This window comes from Polyodon spathula, unplaced genomic scaffold, assembly GCF_017654505.1.
Source record: "Polyodon spathula isolate WHYD16114869_AA unplaced genomic scaffold, ASM1765450v1 scaffolds_807, whole genome shotgun sequence".
Lineage (NCBI taxonomy): Eukaryota > Metazoa > Chordata > Actinopteri > Acipenseriformes > Polyodontidae > Polyodon > Polyodon spathula.
The window spans coordinates 22,172-46,863 of record NW_024472294.1 but is presented as its reverse complement, the minus strand read 5'-3'; the positions used below and the strand labels follow the sequence as shown (position 1 = coordinate 46,863).

At 45.9% G+C, this 24,692-nt stretch overlaps 2 protein-coding genes across 3 annotated transcripts; both read right to left on the bottom strand.

Moving 5' to 3' along the window:
* Positions 1–4,564: 4,564 nt before the first annotated feature.
* LOC121308957 (glycerol-3-phosphate dehydrogenase [NAD(+)], cytoplasmic) lies at positions 4,565–10,103 on the bottom strand. Its single transcript, XM_041241709.1, has 8 exons — positions 9,928–10,103; positions 7,828–8,005; positions 6,759–6,899; positions 6,365–6,503; positions 6,073–6,185; positions 5,679–5,915; positions 5,486–5,592; positions 4,565–5,160 (listed from the first exon to the last, which is right to left on the bottom strand). The coding sequence occupies exons 1-8, from the start codon at positions 9,969–9,971 to the stop codon at positions 5,064–5,066; spliced, it is 1,056 nt and encodes a 351-aa protein (XP_041097643.1). The 5' UTR covers positions 9,972–10,103; the 3' UTR covers positions 4,565–5,063.
* Positions 10,104–10,724: 621 nt separating this feature from the next.
* Positions 10,725–23,242, bottom strand: smarcd1 (SWI/SNF related, matrix associated, actin dependent regulator of chromatin, subfamily d, member 1). 2 transcript variants are annotated; one of them, XM_041241707.1, is made up of 13 exons: positions 23,033–23,242; positions 19,221–19,399; positions 18,478–18,520; positions 17,778–17,900; positions 17,274–17,396; positions 16,669–16,785; positions 16,254–16,355; positions 15,505–15,666; positions 15,056–15,153; positions 14,144–14,279; positions 13,120–13,242; positions 11,698–11,799; positions 10,725–11,306 (listed from the first exon to the last, which is right to left on the bottom strand). In XM_041241707.1, exons 1-13 carry the CDS (start codon positions 23,216–23,218, stop codon positions 11,253–11,255), a joined length of 1,548 nt encoding a protein of 515 aa, XP_041097641.1. In that variant the 5' UTR covers positions 23,219–23,242; the 3' UTR covers positions 10,725–11,252. The 2 variants fall into 2 exon arrangements, with proteins under 2 accessions (XP_041097641.1, XP_041097642.1); XM_041241708.1 differs by lacking the exon at positions 23,033–23,242 and adding an exon at positions 20,295–20,420.
* Positions 23,243–24,692: the final 1,450 nt, after the last annotated feature.

Genomic DNA, 24,692 nt, shown 5'->3' with positions numbered 1-24,692 from the left:
GGGGAGTGAGAGCCTGGGGCTCAGAGAGACAGAGAGAGGGAGAGCCTGGGGCTCAGAGAGAGGGAGAGCCTGGGGGGGGGGGGGGGGGGGGGGGTGAGAGCCTGGGGCTCAGAGAGAGAGGAGGAGATCCGTGGGGGTGTGAGAAAGGGCAGGGCTTTGAGGAAGCTGTATCTCTCAGCACTGTGTTTATATCCCAGATTCACACCTACTGTACTGTACTGTACTGGGAGAGGGAGAGGGAGATAGCCAGGTCCATTTTGAACTCAGCTTGATTCTGATCCAGAATATCAGACAATGCTTTAGAGCCGGGTCCCGCTTTACAGATACAGTACCTGTCAAAATGTGCCGTTCAGAGTCGCGTTCAACATTAGCAATTGAGTGTTCGTGCTCACTCAAGGGTGCACTCATTAAGTGAGCACTATCACTCAAGCGCTGTTACCGAGCTCGACCGCTAGGCATTGCAATTCAAGAGATCATCTACTACTAATAATAAAAACCCTCAATGCAGCGAAATACTAAAAGAAACGCAATCAGTTTAATGACAAACTTTTTGAAAGTCTTTTGTCATGAAACTTTGGGTTTTTTTGTATTTCTAATGCAGTATATCCCACTGGAAGGTAAAGCGTTTGTCTGCAGTATATGTAAACATTTATTTGCATTATAATTATTATTTTTAGAATGACTTTTTAGCTTTATTTTTTTATTTTTTTTTTGCACAATGTCACTTTCTTTTGACGAACAGTAAATCCCGCGTGTTTGCCTCTTCCCCAGTGCGTGAAGGCACGGTGTATTCACTCGCGGTTCTGCAAGAGGTCCACAGCTTCACGCACAGACGCTTAAAAACCAACCAACGTGGCTGGAGATCTCTTAACAAAGCACAAAACTGGTTAAACAGGTCGGGAGTCACACTCAGCAATACCAGCTGACTAACTAAACAAAGCACCTCTCCCCAGGGCTCACTCCCTGCATGCCTAGGCTGTATTTAGCTGTGTGTGTCTGACAGGGCTCGCAGTCCATCTTTTGAGTAGTTGTGACAGTTTCGGTTCAGCCCTAACTTCTCCCGTGGTGGAGTTTGGGGTTGATAATCTAACGCGAGTCGATGCAAGCACAGGTTATGTAGGACAGCGTGTGACTGTGTGTGTAAGTGCCTGGAACGGGATTAGGGTTAGTGTGTGAATTGAAGATTAGGGGAAAGGACCAGGGGTCCGGGAGGTCATGAACAGGGTCATTGCAAGGGTAAGGAGCGGAGATGTTTTGGGTCAGGGACAGGGTTGGGTTGTGGAGGGGTTGTAGAGGTGTCCAGTGCTGAAAGGGAGGGTGTTTGGAGCTGGAACCCCCAGAATTGGGATTTTGATGTCCAGGAAAGGCTCACGGTCCTCCCTTTCTGAAGACTCCCATTCCATGGAACTAAATGAATCCCCTTCAAAGGCCATCACAGAACTATAGGATGACCCATAAATCAGCATTGGTTTAGGACTTAGGAATTCATTCCTCTTTGATTCACTCCTGAAATAAATGTTTATATATATATATATATATATATATATATATATATATATATATATATATATATATATATATATTATATATATAGATAGACAACATTATTCGTCAATATAAAACGTTTCGAATTAGGTACATAAAAACGAGTCTTAGGTTTAATCCAAAAATTCTATATAGTCGAAACTTTAATATATTCTGTTGTACTTGTTTTTCTATCGACATTTGTATGTAGTAATATATTTTAAAAATGACCAGCTGCCTTGGAAAGTATCAAATGAAAGGAAACATTTTAAGAAGAAAAAAAGGAATTTATTATTATTATTATTTATTATTATTATTATTATTATTATTATTTGCTATTTTTTAAATCGCATTACATGCACAAAACTGAAGAAGTGTAGAGTGTAAATGTGTTGGCGATTGTGTGCTGGGGAGGGATGGGGGGTGGTTGTTTGTTTCTTTACACTTTTTACTGGATTTCTTTTAATAAAAAACTACTTTACCTAAAACTTTCCCGTCCCCTTTTCTGTTTATCCAGAATAATTAGGGTTTTTTTTTTTTTTGTTTTTTTTTGTTTTTTTGGAGAGCATTTTACAACCAAAAAAATAATAATAATATTGCTTATAATACAATAAATAGAAATTCAGAATAATGCATTGACTGCAGCGAGTTACCAGCGGATAGATTGACCAGGGAGAGCTGGCAGCAGACAGACCACCAGCTCCAGCCCTGAGACAGCGGACCGTCCCGCCAGGTTCAGACTCACCTTTGCCCGTTAGATCAGGTTTATTAATAGCACTCTCGACTCGGGAGGTATCCCAGATATTTAGCAGGACATGTAAGGCGGGCACTCGGTGCCTCCGTTTTTCGCTGTGAAACTTCTCAATGTAATTTTAGCTACGTGACCGACCAGCAAAATCTGGGTTTGAACCAGTAGAAACCATGCTGTTACATAAAGCTTACAGGGAGATGACCGTATTGAGAACACACCAACGTTTCTTTTTTTTTTTTGTTGTTGTTCTGAAAAGAAATCAAACTTGCTGTTTTTAAAAAGCTTCAGATAATGATCTCAGGGGTGGTGATTTTACATGTGTGTGTGTGTGTGTGTGTGCACCCTAGTTTCTTGCTGGTTCTTGTGAGATTAGTTGTTTTTTTTGACACCTTTTGGAACGCTAGGGGTGTATGAATATCTACTCCAGTCACAGTTTTTTAAAATTAAATTTTTTTTTAGAATTTTTAAAACCAGTTTATGCGAACTGTAGGGAGTTTGAGAAGTTGCCCTGACACAAGCAAAAAAAAAAAAGCATTATAAAATAGATAAATAGAAAGTAAGCTTAACATGGTACAATTAACCACACAGTGCCTGACTGAATGGGATGCGCCCCGTACAGTCTACTGTATTCATAGAGCTTCAAATTCTGTCACCCCTCCCAGACAAGAGAGACTGGCAGCCTTGAATCGAGGTCAGGGTGGGCCAGACAAAACACAAACACACACACATCCAGACACAGTCAGACAGACGCAACACACACACACACATCCAGACACACCCATCCAGACACAGTCAGACAGCCACAACGCACACACACATCCAGCCACAGTCAGACAGACACAACACACGCCCATCCAGACACAACAGACACACACTCTCTCTTCAGTTGATCTAAACAGGGCAGGATTTTAATAGTCGCCATTCAAGCTTGCAGTATATGCTACAAACAGGAACGGATGCATGAGTGCTTGTGAATGACAGAATTAGTAGCCGGCCTGGTTTAGATCGCTGAATACAGTGGTGTCCACACGCGCTGGACACAAACGCAGGTAATAAAAAGGAAGCCCTGTTGTGTAAAAAATGTAATCGTTTATTTCAAATGTGAAAATTTGCATTTTTCATGGGTTAAACAATCATTGTATCTCGGTTTGCCTTCACGGTGAGGCTTGCTGGTGTGTGTGTGTGTGTGTGTGTGTGTGTGTGTGTGTGTGTGTGTGTGTGTGTGCGTGCTGTGATTGAACCCAAACTCTGTGTACACATCTGGGGCTGGTGTGTGTGTGAGAGACACACAACATAACATTGCTTTCTTTAAATGAATCAACAAAACTGAGCACAGGTTCTGTATTTGCTTTTTGTAGTACGAACTGTACTAAAAAAAACCTGAAAAAAGAAACAAGGACCAGGGGTCGCGAATGGAGATTAGACAAAGGGGCGTTCAGAACAGAAAATAGGAGGCACTTTTTTTTTTTAACACAGAGAATCGTGAGGGTCTGGAACCAACTCCCAGGTAATGTTGTTGAAGCTGACACCCTGGGATCCTTCAAGATGCTGCTTGATGAGATTCTGGGATCAATAAGCTGCTAACAACCAAACGAGCAAGATGGGCCGAATGGCCTCCTGTCGTTTGCAAAATTTCTTATGTTCTGCAGTGTCGGCTCCCACTGACCCTGCAGACAGGGGCAGCCAATAACAAGCAAGGGGCGGGGCCTGGTGTTGGGGTTGACCAATAAAACAAGGTGCACGTTACTGCTCCCTCAAACCCTGGGGCCGGTTGCAGAAAGATCACTTAACAGGTAAGGATCGTGTTTCCCTTATCTAGGGGATTGACCTAAATGTGTCTTTTTGCTTTCGGCAAATTCCCGTCATCTCCAGAAACATTTAAAGGAGAAACTAAGGGTTGGGGTTTAACTTGTTTTATGCAACTGAATCCTACAGCCTAGAGCAGCGCTTCCAAACAAGTAACAAAGTCTAATTGAGCGAACGATCAGTTCAGTGAAGGGTCTGGTTCAGTAATAGTGAGCTCGGCTGGAATGAAAACCAGCAGATACGGGTTCCCAGGACCAGGGTTGGGATTCCCTGCCTCGGAGCTCCAGCAGTAAATCACATTTCACATGTGGTTCGATTGCCATAGAAACAAACTCTGAACACACACCCTTTTTAGCCCCAAGCTTGGGGAGTTCTATTAAGGCACTCTGGAATCCGAATTAAAACTCTCTACCCCCTTTCACAGAAAAATAAAAAGCCATCAAACACTGTCTGTGCAGCTGGCAAGCAGGGCAGTTTTTTTTCTCAGTTTTGATTGGTTGATTAGACCCTCATTATGATGTCACAGCTCTGTGACACTCATTAGGTGGAGTTAATGATGCAAATGATCTTCAGGGGTAATGTGGTAAGGCAACAGTGGAACAGCAGGGGCAATAGCATTGCAAGGGAGGAGACAACGCTAAAATGAGACCCAAACAGTAAATATATACTTTCAGGGAATTATGAGCAACTGCAAAAAAAGGTCTACCGCTGGAGTGACATCACAATAAAAGGGGTCCGGTTCAACCAATCAGACCCTTCGAGTCTATACCAGTCATCACCCTCTACATCTTTATCGGGCGAGTCTAGCGGTGTCAGAACCCAGGCAATGCACTGCAGTGTGCTGTATGCCTGTAGCCAGATTGACCGATTTTAAATAAAAAAAATTTAAAAAAGTAATTGCTAGATCAGTTTCTTTCAATTGACAAAGTGCCCCACTCCCTTCCCCCCTCCCCCGGGTTTCTGGTTCCGGTCCGGTGCCAGGCTACACGTGTTCGGGATGGTTCTGCAGGCAATGGATAAACTCTTTGACGGGGTGTCCCTCGTAACAGATCTGGTAGACTGCGTTGAAGAGGGGGAACCTGGGGAGAGGGGAGAGGGGAGAGGGTTTGGGAGAGTGGGGAATGGGACAGGGTTAGGAGGGAGGGGACCTCATCATTAAGTGATCTTCAGTGGCAATGCAAGCGCCCCAGTACAACAGACTGGCAGTGGGAAACTATCGATGTTTCAGGTTCTGCTATACCAGCAGTGGCAGCACAATTCAAAGTGCTGCAATCGTGTACTGTGTGATACCGGATCAGACTCACTGACTGGCTTCAAATCCATTGTGTCGACATTGTCTGCAATGCTGTGCTGGGGTAGGGATGCAGAGTGCCCACTCACACTCAATATCACGCTCACACTCACTTGTCCACGAGGTTCTTGCTTGCGAGGATGCGGTGCACCTCGGCTGCAGTCTGCGGTCCCTGCAGCTTCTGTCCGTTCAGCATCTCCTTCTCCAGCTCTTCAATAGACTGGGAGAGGAAAGCATTGGCTTGTACAGTCAACTCAATAACTTCAATGATACTTTCGGTTTGCCGGCTTGCCCTCCTCCGCTTACCTTGCCGGTTTTGGAGAACGCTTCAGCCACTTTGCGGTTGCGCCCCCCGTAGCAGGTGGTAATGAGGTCAGCCACCCCGCAGCTCTCCAGGAAGGTGGCGGAGGAGACGGGCCCCTCGGTGCAGAACAGCCGGGCAAACGAGATCATCTCCATCAGACCCAGCCGGATCACAGCAGCCTTCGTGTTATCACCGAAACCCAGGCCATCACAGAACCCAGCGCCCACCGCGACCACGTTCTGAACAGACAGGAGAGGTGAGGGAGAGGGCAAAGGGTTAGAGAGAGCGAGAGAAACACTGGGGGGAAGAGGACAGAACCGGGGCTTAGAGAGAGAGATACACCACAATCATGCAATCCCATCCTGAACACAGAGGAGAGGGGAGGTGTTGACCCACCTTGAGCGCCCCGCAGATCTCCACCACGTCTGCCTCCTGCACCACAGTGATGCGGAAGTTGGGAGTCTGCATGAGCTCCTTCAGTAGCGCTCCATGCTCTTTCACCTTACAGCCTGGGAGAGGGGAGGAGGGGGAGAGAAACGGTTAGCCCTTCCACTCATTAAACCATTCGGTACAGGGACTCCAACCAAGGGGTCAGCCCCCCCACACCTGGGGGGTTGTGTTGCTTGGGGTTGGGGCACTTGCTGTCCAGGTATAAACCCTGACACCCCCCCCCCCACCCCGTCCTCACCGATGGTGGTCTCGCAGAATTTCTCCTCCGCCACCTCGTTGGCGATGTTCGCCCCCATCAGCACGCTCACCGCGATGCCCAGCTTCTCGCGGATAATAGCAGAGATCAACTTGAGACCCTCTGGACCCTCATCCACACCCTGTGGGAGTGACACAGTGGGCAGGAGAGTGGGAGTGAGACGCCATTATGTTTCTTTCAGTAATTTTTCTTTCAAGTACAAATCAGACGCCCACTGCAGAACTGTTTCATCCATTCCTGGTTTCGTTAGTCACACCCTACCTCACATAGTAAAACCTGGAATAGATCAAGACTGCTATGCAACGACGAGTCCTGAAATGTATGTGTGAGATCCCGATCGCGGCAGGCTGTACAAATCAATCCCGAAGTCTCCCACCTTGATGAGCGAGATTCCGATGGCGTCCTTCTTCACTTTGTCCTTGAGGGTGTCGCACAGCTTCCCGATGAACTGATGCGGGATCACGAAGATCAGGATATCGGCGTCCTTTGCTGCTTCTAAAACGTCGGGCACTGCCACCTAGTGGAGAGAGGGCGAAATCGCACAGGAATAAAGCTACACGAGCACAACACTGCTCTCTAGAGGAGGGAAGGTGAATCACACACTATTTAAATCATTTTAAAGCCAGTTATTAAACATATCTCAAATGTGGGAATAAGCAACAAGCATTTTTTTAAAAGACCCTAGATGTAAATACTCAATCATAAAAACTAAAATCAACACTTGGACAAAGTCTTGCGTTACAATCCTCGTGACTCGCGCCCACGGCACGCACAGAACAGCATTCTCAATGCGACGCACAGCTTCACAAAACTGGGGGGTCTCAAGATATACTCTTCTGAAACTCAGCCTGGACAACATCCATTCACTGGGTGCCAAGTAACTTCTTGTAAACAAAATGTCCGAAGCAGATTTCATCACAGTCGACACACCAAGAGCTGCCAGATTAGCTCGGCTCCTCTTGACCCTGTTCCCCTGACTGACCTTTGCCCTGTACAGCCCCGTCACAGGCTGCGGGTGCAAAGGTCACATTCCGCACTCCGCTTCGTCAGTCATTAACTCACAGGGTAAGCAGCTATATTGACAAAACGTTCTTCTTTAACAGATCTGAGGAAACACTGCCGTTTCGGCTTCCCTGTCCTGCAGGAGCACCAGAGCCAGCGCTCTCTCCAGAATACCTAGCGAAGACCAGTGACTTCGCACAACCAGGACGTGAAGCTGTGCTCCTCTGACTGTTTGCTTCTGATCCTGCATGCTCTTGAATCTCATTAAACCCCTCCCAGCTCCAAACTGGCTTACCCACAGGATGCAAACAGAGGGATATGGGAATGGATTCCTCGAACAGGGAGCTAGAATGATCCGATAAGACCAGAGTGTGTACGAATGAAGCAGCAGACACCAGTGCTTAGCATGGCAATGCATTTAGTTTGTGGGGGTCTGTACTCACCACATTGGGGGGCAGTTTGTGCCCGGGCAGGTACTTGACGTTCTCGTGGTCAGTGTTGATGATCTCGGTCAGTTTCCGGCCGTTGACCATCTCCTCGAAGACCCACATCCTGACCGTCTTGTCGAATTTGGCCAGCGCCGCGGCGTTGGCGCCGACGATCTTCGCGATCGCCGAGCCCCTGTGGGAAACACATGACACCCATATTGCACGGGGGGACCCCTTAGGCGCTGCCCGCGTTTGCCTGTCGCACTATGCCAGGTAAAAACAACAGCTGCCTTCATTTTACACCGATCTGTTGCAAAGCTTGTTTATTTATTTTCACGTTTCAAGGACTACACTGCAGCAGAGCGACGCCACAGTAGTGACTTCGCTTAGCTCTGAATTCAGAGCCCCTCCACTGAATGGCAATGATTGAATCCATACGACAAACGACTTAATCGAATCCATCATCATGAGAAAATGTTTAATTGCACGTGGTTTTAACAGCAAACACAAAGACTCTTAGAGGGGAACTCAAAAATAATGATTTGTGAGTAAAGACTATGCTACCGTCCCTAAACGCTCACGTCTTTCCCCACTCATGGGATATTTCTGCATCACTCACAAAGAATTCCTGTCTGTAGAATAACAAAGACTAGAAGCTGGTAGGACCGGATAAAAGAAACTGCATTAAAACCACTGTGCAATCTACAGCAAGCAGAGGAATATCAGGAACATACGAGGAGGAGGAGCACCAGTGACTGGCTTGAGCCCAGAATCCTGGCCCGGACCCTCGTTTGCCTTAGCTGGACCCAGCTGTCATTCCCATGCTGCTTCTAATTTTAGTCCCCCCCCCCCCCGACCTCACAAAGCTTGGCTGTTGGTACGGTAATAACTACCTTTGCCCTTCATCCTGCCACCCCTGCATTAGCTGTCTCCCTCAGACTCGCACAGCCTGGCTATTCGGTTTCGTGATTGGCCTTTACTGGGTCCGGGGTGAGGCCGTCTTTAGCAAAGCTAGATGCTTGCTCTGAGCGACAGCATAGGCCTGCCTCTTTTTTTTTTTTTTTTTAAATATAGTTTCGGCCCCATTATCATAAGAGTTAACAGAGAGAATCATAGAACACAGTTGTGTACGAAGGGTCCCAGGTTCGCTGGAAGCACCAGAAGGAATTAAACAGGAATCGAAAATTGTTCTCTCTGAGAATAGTGACACACGTTAGCGCAGCAACTACAGAATTAGAGCTGTACAATACTTCTGTGATTCACGACTCCTAATTGGGGTGTGTTGTGTTGAATGGGCTCCTTATAAAGTTACAGTAAGTTATTAATAAGTAAGTGGTTAACACAAATAATCACTTTGTACAATTTCAGTGTTAAATACAGTATTTACATTATTGTTAACCACAAAAAAAAAAAAAAAGCCAATTGCTTCTTTGCAAATTAGCACGCTCATAATGTACACATAAGAGAAGACACACGCTTGATCCAGCCCACAGATCGCAAAGCTACACCCGACCGAACCTCGGTAAGGAGAACAGTATGTAACCCAAAACATGCATGCTCGACTGCTCTGGAGAATAACACGCTAGCCGCGCTTGCCTGGTCTCGACCAGCCCTTGCTCAGTGAAATGATCGTGCAGAACTGGTCTCTGCTGTAAACACGGCAACTCCTCAGCATTCTGGGCTTTAACTCGCACGGCTCAACCCACGCAAGGTCAGCGGTCAAGTGTAAAGGGTTAATAGTTCTTGCAACCTGCTTGCAGGCAGACAGACAGACAGATAGATAGATAGTATTGTACTTTGAACTGTTTGTTACGAGCGAAGACCCCCCGTCCGGATAATAACACTTCGATAAAACAACGTATACAATATAGATTTCTATACACATTCTTCTTTTTTAATTGAACTAGCATCATCAAAATTGTCGCATATTTGCAAATACATAATTATATATATATATAGACACACACATACATATAAAGAATCAAATTGCTTTTACACTGATCGTGAATGTATTCTTAGAAGCGCAACTGCATGCAAACTAACCAACGTGTTGAGCTGCCGAGCAGTATGTTTGCAGTAAAGGGGTGGGGGTGGGTAGATCATAATCCTGCTTACCAGTTGCCGGACCCGACAATGCACACTTTCTTTGGAGCCGCCATTCTGCTTATGACCTGCGATGCCTGGAGACAATATAGTCGTGTCCCTTTGCTAATAATACGAGCCTACCCGTTAATACACAGCAGTCACTGTGCCCGCCTCCTCCAGCGCCGACACTCGGGCATTTAATCACCACGTGGTGTCCCAGCCCACGCAGGACACGCCCCCGCTCGCTGATTGGTTTAGCTGCACACCATGTCATAATGGGTGTGTCTTCCACGGCACAGACCCCGATGACAGTTGAAACACAATGGTTTGCCCACTTTGTCATTGTTATCTTTTGAGAAGCAAAACCTTGTGCATGTTGTGATATTTTCACCTTGAAGAAACAACTAGTGCAAACAAGCCTTTACCGGTACATGCAGCAACAGGACAGCCCCTCCCATCTCTCCCAAACCAGGGCACCGCACACCTGATCAATCAGTCACCGCTGTAGATCACAAACACAAGAGGGCAATGCCAGCCTCATACTGGAGAATGTCTTTATTAAAACTTGGGTAACACATACAACAAGTACAAAGTTGAAAACATGAACAACAAAAAAAAGATTTTTGGTCCATGAAGGAAAAAAAAAAAAAAATTAAAACAGCTTCCATCTGCACCGTCCATCTGCACCGTCCATGCACCCAGGACACTGCCTTTCAACCTTGAGATTACAACGTGTGTGTGTTTGCAGAATCGACTCCTCATCCAAAACATGTGAACTAAGGGAATTTTGTACTCTCTTATAGATACAAAAAAAAAAAAAAAAAAAAAAAAAAAAACAACCCTAAATTTATCATGCAGTGCTCTACCACCACATTCTAGACTCTCACAGGCTATTACAAAATCAGAGATCTTAAAATTTACGGTGGACACAATTTTGAAGTCTTCGGGTTCTACGTTCCCTGATCCCCCCCAAACTACCAACCTGCACCCCTCACATAAACAGCTAGCCCCCCCCCCCGGTAAACCCAGCAACGACCACTGCACAGACAGGCACGCAAGGACGGGACACAAAGAGAACCGCTGACCTACTCTCCCGTTCCCTCGTCGGTCATGCTCGGGTGTGTAAAAGTGCTACCACATAAAAACCACATGGGGAGGAGAGGGGGGGGTGCAGAAGATTCAAAAGGATGGATTCCACAGAGCGAAAACAGTGTCTGAGAGGAACAGGGTGTTAACGAGAGTTGAGCCAGCTGCATTTACAAGCTATAGGTTCCACCCACTCCCCAGCCCCGGCACCCAGGGACAGCCTGGAATGGGTCAGCCCTCCCCCTGCCTCCCAGCATCTCTGCCCGCCTCTAAGTGTTCCTGATGCCCAGAGCCTGCTCCAGCTCCTGCCTCCTCTGCTGGACCTAGAGAGGAGAGAGAGAGAGAAGGGTTGAAGGATAGCGCACAGCAAGCTCTATAGCAATACAGGGAAGAAGGAGAGCAAGGGTTCACAAGTGAAGTGGGTTAGAGAGAGGCAGACTTCTGATGTCAACATTATCCAAAAACACTCCATCTGAATTCTAAGACTAAGTTAAATCAAGCAGCAGACAAACAGTCCTAAAAAAAACCCAACAAAAAACCATAAAGTTTAGCAGCCTGCTAGTTTGATGCCTTCACACATCAGCTTCATTTCTTGGCTTCTGATCCAGCCACTTAGACAGAAAAACTCAACTTTTAAACTCTGCAGTCAAAGCATCACCCATGAGGCGCTTAGCTTGTAACTCGTCACGCAGACGCAAGGCTGACTCTAGGTACCTTGGAGTAGAAGTATCTGCAGACGGCCTCCTGAGCCCAGGGCTGGAAGTAGAACTCGGCCCGTCGTTCCTCCTCGGGATTCCCCACGACGTCAGTCATGGTCTGTGGATGGGACAGGACAGCAAGGGGTTACCCCATTAACCCTTTAAAAAGGTACGAGAGACACGCGTGTCCCACAAATGAAACAATGCGAACTATCTTGGCAACGAGGCAGAGGAAACAGCTTCGATCTGGTCCTCCGCACGGTCAGTTTCCTCTGGCCACTCGAGTCCCTCTCAAACGTATTTTAAAAAGAAACTGTTTGAAAAGCAAGCGCTCAATTCCTTGTGTACCTTCAGGGGTTTGGCAACCAAATTATTTTCTTTGAAAGCTCTGTAATCCGATACATTCTACATCAATATTTTGTCACAGAAAAAACATTTAAATCCTTTTGTTTTGGCTACAAACAGCTGCATCCTATTTTGGAGGACAGTCCAGTTAGATGTGCCGGTAATCAGAGCAGTGAAATTTCATGCCGGCTATGAAGCTCAACAGAGAAAACTGAGCTTCATCATCACTGCGGGGACGACAATCACCAGGAAATGGATCATTTTTAGGCTTCAGTGTCTTATTTTACATTTTGAGGCGTCATAAAAACATCTGAAGGGCTCTATTTGCAGAATTAACAGTTGCATTTAGACTTCACTTCTGCAGTTAATAAAACGAGGGTAAGTTATCACAACAACACAGTTCAACAGAAAAATGAACACAGTGGGTAGAAGCCAGATCCAAATGCTCTATAGAATGGCACTTGATGGGTTAATCACAACACTGTAGATCATATAGGCTTTATTTAAATAATTAACTAATTTGCTTTAACAGGCACAGACTGAACCACCCTTATCTACTGAATAAAGTAAAGCGCTGTCGATCAATATCTTACAACAGCCTGACTGAAAACAATGCTGTCTGATCGCCGCTGCATCAGAACAGGAGGCCAGGCAGGCTCCCGGCTGACTGGAAGAGGAGTTGAACCAGGTTACAAAGGAGGATTTCTACGAATTAGAAACATCGACTGTCTACAGAGATTAAGTATACCCACTCGTGTTCCTACAATAGCCTCTCTCTTTCTTGTTGTTCAATAATTGGAAGCCCGATTAAGAATAATAACAAATCGATTTTGTACCCCACCCATCCAACCCCACCCCCACCCCAAAACACAGCAAGGGAGTTAACCCAAAACGTAATCTTATCCTGGATACAAGCAGCATTTGCAACGTTTGTTCAACACAAAAATACCACCCCTCTCCTGGCTGCAAGCAGAATAACTAGTAATGGATAAGAACAGCTCTTTGAACTGGAGCAGAGGTTACACAGCTGTGTGCCTAAAGCAATGCACAGCGTGCGTGTGTGCGTGCGTCTGTGTGTGTGTGCGCTGCTCACCTTGAGATCCCGACACTGGGACTGCAGCCAGTCGTTGATGAACCCCTGAGGGTCTCGGGCAAAGCTCAGCATGAACTCCCTCTGCGTTTTCAGCTGGTTGATGGTCTCTATTGTCTCGTGAATCTGGGGAGCAGATAAAGCAGAGCTGTCTGGGTGGGTGGGGGCTGTAAACTGGCCAGCACGTTATCAGAACAGACACACACTCCCAGCACTGGAAAGGCTTTCATACTGCCACTGTACACGATCAGAGGGGAAATCTCCAGAGCCTCAAAATATCATGCATCTTTTTTATGCCCAGCTCTGGCCAAAAGTGTTGCATCACCCTATAGAATGAACTAATTTTGCTGCATAAAGTTGACTGAAACCTGCTGAATAATGTCACGTTAACATATTGAATTCTCCACTCATCACTGCACAGGCAGAAACGTGCTTGAAGCACAGAGGAAGAATCTGAAGAAAGAAACTGCTGTGAATGTTTAGCTGCTTTCAGCTGAGTTGAAGCCAGTTTAAATCGACTAACAGTGACTTCAATTCAAGTAGAAACTGTTGCCACCGTGAGAAGCTAATTTGAACAGAATACTGCCACTTGTAATTTTGATCAATGATGTGTTGGAATTGATTAAAAAGCAAATGGGGCATTGATTTTAAAAAGAGGAATTGCCCTCATCCCTGCTCCCCACTAGAAAGTTCCAGCCTCCACACTGGCAGATTGCAGCCCGCTTGTGAATAGCCTTCACTGTCCTGGAAGCGCCAGGCTCAAGTTCAGCTGGCATGTTCATTTTCACAGCCTACCAACCACACACACAAGAGACAGAAGAATTGCACCGATTCATTCCACCCAAAACAAAACCCTATTTGTCAGGGCAAGCAAATTCCTCCAGGGCTTTGAGCGGTAAACAATGAAAAATTCACTTACAAAAAGGAAAAGCAACCGCTACTGAAAAAAAAGTTTTCAAAGTAAGTTCCCCAGACCCGTTCCTCTATCCCGCCCCGCTGTGTCCGGACCGGTGCAGGCTGGACTCACCTTGTTGTCCAGCGCTGCGATCTCCTGCTGGCTGGCCGTGGACAGCAGGAACGAGTTCATCTGAGTCTTCAGAGTGTCGTCCACCTCCACGTCAATATCGTAGCAGGCCGTCTTCTTCTGGTCATTGGGGTCAACACTGAGGGGGGGGGGGAGAGAGAGGAGAGAGTCACACACAGCAGGGGAATCCCTGGCTAGTTGTTTCCATGATAAATTACTGTAATAATACAAAACGTTGACTTTATACAACCTAAAATCGTAAGATCTTGGCAATACTTCCAGGAAGACTAATGCTTTGCCATGAAACTTAAGCCATTAGTACCACGACAACGACTACTGTAACACAGGACCACAACAGTTTTAAATTTCACATCATCTGCCTGACATTTACAATGCTCTGCAGACCCCAAACAACACATTTTGGCTTACTTTGTGGTACAGACTCTCTTATTTCTCTCTGCTTTCCAGCAGGGTTCCTTTACACTCCCTAATGAACTGGTATCATCACGGTCCCTCTACACAGCCCTGCAGGCAGGCTGGCTTGTTAAAGAAAGCGTGAGATTCAATCTTTAATTGGAGGCTGTATAACCTGCTCTATTAATAGCTGGAGCAGCAAACTAAATTAGACTCTTGCATGAGTGGCCTGGTTCCCTGGCAATGAGGCTCCAAGGTAAACCACGTCAGAGAGAGAACGAGTCCAGATAAAAGGCATAGGGAGGCAGTCCTTCGTCACAACATACATCCTGCATTGCACAAAGAATCACACCCCTAAATTAAGACCAGCAGTTATTCCACCTGGCATTTGCCAGACCTCCAAGCAAGGCCAGTGCGTCAGGAAGTGGCGAGCGAGGAACCGAACGCAAATGGGATTCCTGGCTGTGCGCAGGAGGTGATGACATCACTGCTGCCAGTCACCTGATCACATGGTTGATGATGATTGGCTCTGGAGGCATGAGGAGGGCGTGCAGCCGCTGGGGGATCTCTGAGAACTTCATCCTCTGGGTCTCGAAAATCTGGTAACAAAAATAAAACACAACCGTGCATTAGCTTTTAAACGAGCAGGGAGGGAAGAGAGCAACAGGGTTGGGGGTCAATCCAAATTCCTTTAATACAATCAATTCCCAATTCCCATTCCTTGAAATCACTGATCAAAACTGCAACTGGCAGAATGCTGTTACAAGGAGCTTCTCACAGTGGCAACAAATTACTTCAACTTGGCACAGTTATGTCTATCAATTCCTTTGAAAGGAATTGGAGTATTGATTTTAAAAAGAGGAATTGACCCCCACCCTGCTGTCCTCTCACACTCAAAGACTGCTGAGATGCAGTTACTCCTTTGAAATGCGAGTACCAATGCCCCCTACCTGCTGGAGGTACTTGTCGCAGTTGATGAACTCCCTCTCGTGGGGGTCCTGCAGTTTGTGTGTCTTCACGTACTGCCACAGGGCCTGGATGATGACGGGCCGGGTCTGCGTGTGGATCCCCAACATGCGAGCCAGTCGAGGGTCCAGCTTGAACTGGGGGGGCTGCCGAGACACAAAGGGGGGAGGTTACTGTACAGCTCCGACCAAAAGTTGGGGCTTTGTTCCAGCAACCACAAAATGATATCGCAACAGTCTAAAAGAAGCCAGAATAATAGTACAGCATTTCACAACAGATTGAAACACATTTTTCAATCTGTTGTCAGTTTTTCATTATGTTCATGGAAAACTACAAAGCGGTATGTGACTGGTGAGTTAGAGTTTCCCATGTACAGCATGAAAGGGTCCACAGTTCCAACATCCTTCCACATACATCCTGGAGAGCTTAAAAACGTGCAGCCAGTTTCACAAGGAGGTACTGATACACAAGCTGCGTCTGAGCGGGTCCCTACTCCTACTGCTTTCTGGCCATGTTCCCCCGCTCTCTGAAATCCTAATTAGACCCCTGGACGCCAATGGAAGTTGGATTGAAGGCTGACCTTTCTGCAGTAAAATCTCCACACCCCTCCCCACGAGACAAGCTAAAGCACGCATCTCTGCTGCCACCTTGAGGCGGCTCCTGAAACTGCTGTGATGTAACAGCACAGCACGCTGCAGAAGGACTCTCCCAGCGTACTGAGAAGGTTACACACCTGGTAATCAAGCATCAGCAGCACAGTGCACCGCACACCCACGTCTCCCGGTCTCTTCACCTGAAACCCGTCCGTCTCCTGAGTCGTGGCAGTCCTGTGCCACTGGGGAAAAAAAATAACACACAGCTTGGATCAAATTCCCATTCCCTTTCTAATAAAACATCATTGATCAACATTGCAATTAGCAGCATTCTGTTAAAATGAGCTTGAATTTCAATTGAAGTCCCTCCGAGTAAGTCAATTATATTGGCTTCGAATGAAAGCAGCTGAAACAATCGCAACGATTACGATGTCTCTTTGAAGGGATTGGGTTTTTAAAAAGGGAAATGGAAAAAAAAAAAAGGAATTGACCCCAACCCTGGATGAGGGACTCAACCCAACCCCCCCCACTCCCCAAAAAACACACCAAACGCACCTCGACCAGATGGTTGTCTGGCCCGTACAGATCCTTGTCCAGCTCGATCACCAGAGACTTGAAGAAGGAGGAGAATTTCCGCTTCTGCTTGGTGGCATCGTACTTCGATACGGCCGTCTGGAATACAAACCACGAGAGACTGGGAGTTACCACACTCCCCAATACAGATTAGAAATCACTGCTTTGCCAGGAGTTTCACCTTGTGCACTGCCAACTTGATAGATACATTTCATTTACTTTCATAAATAAAACATGATTTATAATAAGTTACTATGTACAGTTGACCCAGTCTGTTATACTATAAGAGGGATGGAAATAAGACTCCTATTGCATTGCAGTTTGACCCATTCCAGCTTTTATTACAAGCTTGATTAGCCACAGTGTCTAGGTAACAAGCTCAGATGTGTCTTATTAAAATCCTAGCAAAACCAGGACTGGATCAAACTGCTATGCAACAGGAGTCTTATTTATTTCCATCTCTATTTCTCACAGTGGGTGACTCAGCTGCACAGTCCTGTTGCCCATCCAAAGTGCTCACAAGATGAACCGTAAGAGGAGACAGGGTCTGCCCAGAAGCCAAGAGAAAAGGGTGCAGTAACACTCACATCCTCCAGGAGGCGCCCCTCCACACGCAGCTCCCAGGAGGCCACCGTCCCCTCCCCGTCCTCTGCGTCAGCCTTCGCAGGGTTAAACGTGTTCGAGATGAAGATCCGCAGCTTTCTCTTTTGCTAAAAAAAAATTAAAAAATTTACCAGGTCTTCTTAAAGTTTGACATCAAGAGATTAGAGGTACCCGCTGAAGGGCAAGCGAACTCTCCAAACAGCAATACCACAACAGTTTTAAAACAATTCACATCAATGGCACTGCAGTGTCCAGAACATGTTTATCCAAAGCTGGCACGACTGCTACTGCCAGGCATGTAGAGAACAGCCAAGATATCAACTATATCCCATATGTTGCAGCACAATATCAGGGTGTAATCCCACAGATCTCCTCTGAGATATGAAACAAGCCCTTCCGCTGTGCTGCAGTTTAAGAGATTGCGAGATCCCGCGCGATGCCTGTTCGAAGGGGATTTCGAAGCCTGGCTCCTGCAGCAGTGCCCCTACCTTGATGGGGCGTTTCAGAGCCTCCTGGATGTCAAGTCTCTTGCGCATGATGGTTTGGTCCAGCTTCCTCTCGAAGGCAAGGAGATCCATGTAAGCCTGGGATTCTGGGACTAGCTCTCTGATCTGTGGGACAAAGCACACAGGGGTCAGCACCACCGAGTCATCAGCACTGCCTTCCAACTGGGCAGGATCGCAGTGGGGTACAAGACCACATGGAAATCAGGCTCCTATTGCATAGCAGTTTCACCCAGTCCATGTTTTACTACCAGCTTCATTAGCCACAGTGAGTATAGGTAGCAAGCTCATGAATTACTAAACTCACAGTAAAACCAGGAATGGATCAAACTGCTGTGCAATGGGAACCTTATTTCCATCCCTGGATTAATATAGCGCTAAGTATCAACTAGAACTAATTATTTCTTAATTTAGCTTAAAAAAAAAAAAAAAAAAAAAAAAACTTAATATGGCTCTTGACAGAAAACAAAATGTAACGGATTAGTTCTGATGTTTACATGCGCATGTTGGCTTGTTTAAAATATAGGTTTTGCCTTTTCACAAAATGGTCTTTTTTATTAGTGGTTTATTTTTTATCAGTAGAAAGCTGACAACCCCTCGCATCATGATTTATATCATGCTATTGTTCTGCCTCATAAAAGCACTCGGCTATACATACGATAAAACACAAGCACACATCTCTCACCCTCTGAGGTAGGACTTTGTCAGCCATCTTCTTCTTCTTTGCACTGGAGAAAAAAAATCAAATAAAGAGTTACCATGGCGACTTAAAACAGACAACCTTTTCACAGAAACAAAACTGCGGTTAGGGTCAATTTTGGTTCTTCAATGCCAATAAATATTCCGTCTCTAAAATCAATTCCTTCGAAGGAATTGGAATCGATATTTTAGAGTTTTAATAAATCGTTGCGATTGTTCAACTGCTTTAATTTGAAGCCAGTTTCATCGACTAACAAACGTTGACTTCAACTGAAGGAATGCGCTGCCATTGTGAGAAGCTTGTTTTAAAAGAATACTGCCAATTGTAATTTTGATCAGTGACGTGTTGGAATTGAACTAAAGGGAAATGGGAATTGATTTTAAAACCGAATTTAAATTGGAAAGAACAGGAAATGACCCCCAACCCTGAAAGTATGGCAACTCCACAATTAAAAAAAAATAATAATATCCTTCCTTACTTTAAAACATTTAACTTAAAAAATTAATCGTGGCTTGCTGTGTGTCCCCTAGTTAAACCTTTGCTTCTTCAGGAATAGTACTTAACACTGCCAAAAACTAGACCTCTGCCCAAACTTAAAACTTAAACAGCATCCCCTGTAATTCTGCAGGACCCAACAGCGGCCCCTTGCAGCAGGCTGCAGTACTGCACCTGCCAACGGAACCCTACTGCACCACTACACCTGTGCTGAAGAAACAGCGTCCCCTTACTGCTGATTGCGGTTCTGTGCTGCCTGCTGTACTTGCTGGAGCTGCTGTGGAGCTGGTCTCTTCCGGGACTGATCCATCACTGGCATGCCGGGCCGGGACACGGGACTGGCTCCGTAGCCAGGGGGGCCCATGGAAGGGCCCTGGGGGGTCATCCTGCTGCCTGGGGGCATCCCAGGACGCTAGGGAGGGAGGGAGGGAGGGGGGGCTAGATTAGTATTCAACAAGTTTGTGAGGAGGGATGGAAATAAGACCCCTATTGCATAGCAGCTTCACCCAGTTATTTCCATCCCTGATGTTACCGTTAAACTAACGAAACTTTAATATACAATGCTCTCTCGAATTTTCACGATTCGAAAACTGACACGATCATTTTACTATAGAATAGGACCTTCGCCCTTTCCAATATTTCACTGTATTTCCAGTCAAACAGCGGTTCAATTTAATTCTTACAATATCAGTGTCCAGACGACATGTTTCCCGCACCGATGTGTTTATGTAACATGCTATGATTACATAATAATCAAAAACTTTACACTGTAAAAACACCAAGGCCAGCGTCTCATAGGATAACGCTTTGGCAGTGTTAGTTTTGCGTCTGGAAAACCATCGCTAACAATTCGGAAACGTTGAGCATTCATAATGCCAGAACACGATTTAATAGCCCTCCAGGAGATCTGTTTTTGTAATTAATAACAAAAGTAACACTTGAAATCAAATAACTGAATCATATGCCATTTACAATAGAGCCCTTTTCATCTGATAATGCGATACAGTACAGAGTACCTGAGCCACGCATGCCTTAGACACAGGGAAAGCAGCTTGCTCCAAATGCATTATTCTCAAGATCTCCCTACACCTGATGACCAGACTCATTCATTAAAGCCTGCTTAACGAATCAGCCACACCTGGCATTGCTGGAAATCTGAAAGCAGAGTTACTCCATAATGCAGTGGGGGGTGTGGGGGAGTCGACAACATTACCCCCTGTAATTAAACACAGATTACAGGAGCATGCTTCACTGTCCAAATACCACACCGCCTGAGACAGACTGACAGCGCGAGAGACGCTACTCACCCAGCCGTGCGCCAAGAACTCAAACAGCCTGCTTCGCGTTTCCAATTGCATCACGGTGTCATGCACAGAGTAACCCAGCCACCTTCCCCCAGTCAACACTTCCAGCCCCTAGCTGAAGGCTACACTCCTCCTGCACTGTGCACCCCTCTGCAGCTGCACAGCTCCTGCGCAGAACGAGAGAGAGGCTGCTTCACTACGCCTCCTCCCACACACGCACTCAGGCCTGGAGAGCGCAGCTACTCACCACACAACACAGGGGTAGCAGTCTCCTTGCGAGTAGCACAATAATAAAACATGCCAAGGGATCCAGAGAGTGTTTGGAGAGAAAGAACTCGGAGAGGAGAGAGGGGGCTGGCAAATGCCTATCGTCGGTGCCCTTGTTTAATTATTAGCTAATTCGAAATACAAGACCAGATGGTAAAAGGTTGCTTTGTTTCAGGACGGCGAAGTTACAGAACACCCCTCCTCCTACCTCCCTAGCTGTGCCTTTCACAGATTCCATTAGCTAATTAACCCTGGGCTTGCCTGTACAACTGATCCACACAAGGGCTGTTGAGGAGGGTTTTGTCCTCTGCAGCTTTCACACGCTGCAGGGAAGGAACACATTGTTCCTCCAGTGAAGGACCTTGGGTACACACGACGCAGCCGAGCCCTTGCTTTCACAGGCTCTTCACAATCACATTTCCAAAGGAGAGATATTCCGCTTTGATTTCTGAAGGTACTTCATTGAGATGAGCTGAAAGGGCCGGTAAGGTCAGCTATGCTACATTCTCCTCGGGTGACGAATCGAATCTGAATAATTCAAAGCGCTTTCAAGGATAGAAAGCCCCACCTGGGCTTTTTGCTCAAAAGAGCCAACTTCCTAATGTTTTGGTATGTCAAAGGAAAGTGTGTTTGAAAACAAACAGAAGCGGTACTTGCAGGCTTTTGATGCCACGGTAACTGCACTCGTATCTATTCAAATCTATGAATGTGCTTGTGATGTCATTTACTCCCTAGTTAATAATGTAACAATCTGCTATTCGTGTCTATTTAAATCTTCAGGCATCGTGGTTTTGAGTCTATCCATTTATTTTTCTTTATTCTCCTGTATTATACATGATCTGATTTTGTTTCTTCTAATATATATATATATATATATATATATATATATATATATATATATATATATATATATATATATATACACACACACACACACACTATATACACACCTCACTAAAATACTAAATAAAATAATTCCCTCTCTATAATACACACATAGTGAAGCAAAAATGTACCTTTCTGTGAATTAACCCTGCACAAAGCACCATGTAATCAACACTATATACATTTTTACATTCCCACTTGTGGATCATTTTAAATTAGCTGTTTTTAAAATATAAATAGCCTGGCAAAACAGCGGTTGGGATAGATTTACACACACATATATCTATCTATCTGGTGTAATAATTAAAGTTATTTATATCTGTCTAGATATAGATATATAGATATAAATAACTTTATTACACCAAATTACCATTGTAACATTTTGCAATGCAGATTGAATAGCTTTTATCCAACACACTTTGCAAACGTGGAAATCTCGTAAAGTGGCCCCTGTCTCAGAACGCAAGTCACTGCAGGATACAACGCTTGGCAACAGGCTTGTATTCCTGTTACAATGTTTTGACCCACCACAGAGTTTAATCAGCAAGTGGCTAAGCAGCCACATTAACACTGTAAAATATTCCAATCTATGAGGCAGGCAGCTGCAGGGAGGCTCAGGGGAACAGGGCAGTCATCACTGGGTGTCTCAATGCTCACTCAGCCTGCTGTCCTTCACCGTTAATGAAAGCTGGGTGAGCATCACAAAACATGACGTCAGAGCTAGTGAAGACCCCCCCCCCCCCTTTTTGTTTTATTTTATTTTAAAACCATCTGGATCTGTTACCACCAACGTGATCCTATCGAGTGCACCATTCTGTATTGTAATACACAGTATTGCACTTTATAGAGATTCTACGTCAGTGGTGCAATTTTACAAAGGCATGTGCAGATGGGTTTTTATTTTTTATTATTAATGTTACACGTGAACAGGGGCGCTGGAACTAGGGTTGCTGTGGGGGAGGTAGCACCCCCTTGGCTTTGCATGGCTTTCATCACGTACAAGGGGTACAGTTTTGTTGTACGGCTTTCAACACCCAACTTTAGCAATTGGTTTACATTTTTGTTCAATGGCTTTTCAGTACCCTACTTTAAAAATTAGGGTTACAGTGCCACTGCACGTGAACAACGCCAACCCGATTGGGGGGGGGGTTACAAAATCAATGCAAACTTTTAGGAAAAGCTACGGATCACATCCTTTACCCACACAAGAGATATCAGCTGGAATTATTCTACAGGGTGTAATTAATGTTGCTAGATTGATGCTACATTCTGTATGTTTTCTAAATATTATAGTATCGCGGTCTCCGCGCACCCCCGATTGCGTTTGGAAACGTCCCGGTGCAAAATGAATGCAGGCGGCGAGATGTGCATTTTCTACCCGAAACGCCACGATCAGTACGCTTTTCGTGTTGATTCCCCGACTCGGTGACCCTGCGCTCAGGTTGCTGGATGCGGTATATCTGCTCAAACTCGTCCAGTCCCCTACCCCCTACACCCCTACCCCCTACCCCCTACCCCCTACCCCTACCCCCTACCCCCTACCCCCTACCCAATCTCTCTTTGTTTCCCCGGAGGAGCCTTGTTCTTACCGGGTACCCAGGCCCAGCCATCGGGGAGCGATAAAGGGGGTTCTGAGCCCCCGGCGCGGGTCCCATCCTGCCGGTGGGAGTCCCCGGCCCCATCCCTAGCGCCGGCCCCGGTCCTTGCGGCCCCGATCCAGGCACAGCCCCGCTCCCGCCCGTCACCGCCGCCTGAAACCCGCCGCGACCCGCCATCTTCTCACTGCCGGAGCGCAAGGGGGCCGATCTCGCGAGAGAAACCCCGCGATAGTCCCGCCCACGGTTTCCATGGATACGGTAAAGCGGCGGTAAAGCGAGGGGCCGCGGCGACGCTCCGGGGCGTTTTTAAACTCGCACCGGCCGCGGTAAGCTTGAGACTGTGCCTGACAGGGTGGCAGTTTCATATCCTGCGATAGCGATGGCGCCTGTGCACCCTGCCTTGGCACAGAGCTAGCTTTGCTGACATTCACAGGTTGTTCCCGAGGTAGTTTTGACTGCCTCCTCCTTGAACGCGCATGGCACCGTATCGCTCACGATTTATAATTAGCCACACCAGGTAAGTACACCGTTAGGTAGTAATTAGTCATGCCACTAATTTATAATTAGAAATGACACACATATTCGAAATTTGTTGTTCGGGAAAGGGGTTCACGTTTGGTTTGACACAGCCTTTTTTCCCCCTCGTTATGTAAAATAATGTATACTCAGATATACACAGAAATTATTTTACTGAGTAAAACTTGGTTTGTCGAGGTGGTGTTTGGGGCTGTACTTAGACATTTCTGCCGGTAGGCGGCACCCGTGCTATAAAAACTAAGCTAAACGAAGAGTCTGCTTTTTCACAGATTGCATTAAGTCGAATCCAACACCACGCGTTGTGTAAATGTCGAGTTAAATGGAGCCTTATCAAAGGAACAGAATGAATAATTACTACAGACATTGCTAGACATTGCATTAGTGCGTGTGTGCCCACAGCATTGGCCTTGGCGTTCAGTTGTTACACATTTCTATCAAAACGTTTGTAAAGTTTGACAAAAGCTGTAGAGAAGCTGCTTTTGCGCCTGTCTCTCAATGCTGTTGCCATGGTTTAGTCTTTATGCACGATGACTTTCTTGTAACTGTAATATACTGTATCTCCTTGCCAGCAGCAGCAGTCACTGCAAACCTCATTGCATTCTCTTCCTGTGCAGTTAAACATACTGGAATTGAATTAAAAGGGCCGTGGGGGGAGTGGGGGGGGTACCATTTAATCTCCTAGAGAGGACCACTGATCCCAGCAGGCTAGCTAACGCGGCCTCAGCCTCTGGCTGTAATCGGATTGCATTATTGCATTATAGAATGTAAAAACAGGTACATTACGATCAATATGTCAATCTAGACTGGTTTGAAACCACCTGACCGCAGTCCTGGGTAAATATGTCTCTTCAATTCAGAACAGTGTTTTTTTTTTTTCACGCAAACCCTAACCATTCAAAATGTTTCCTTGCCGCTCTATTTGAACAACTGCATAATTATCATTTGGCTTTTCGATTCCCGGTAAAGTGCTTTTCCCATTGCTACACTGTGCATTTTATATCATTTCCCATCCTTTTATTTAATGTGCTATCCCATGCCTCTCTGGGCTCTGCAATGCTTAATTATGCTTTCACTATGTTTTGTTACATTTTGCAGCTTTTGCTGTGTTTTGTCC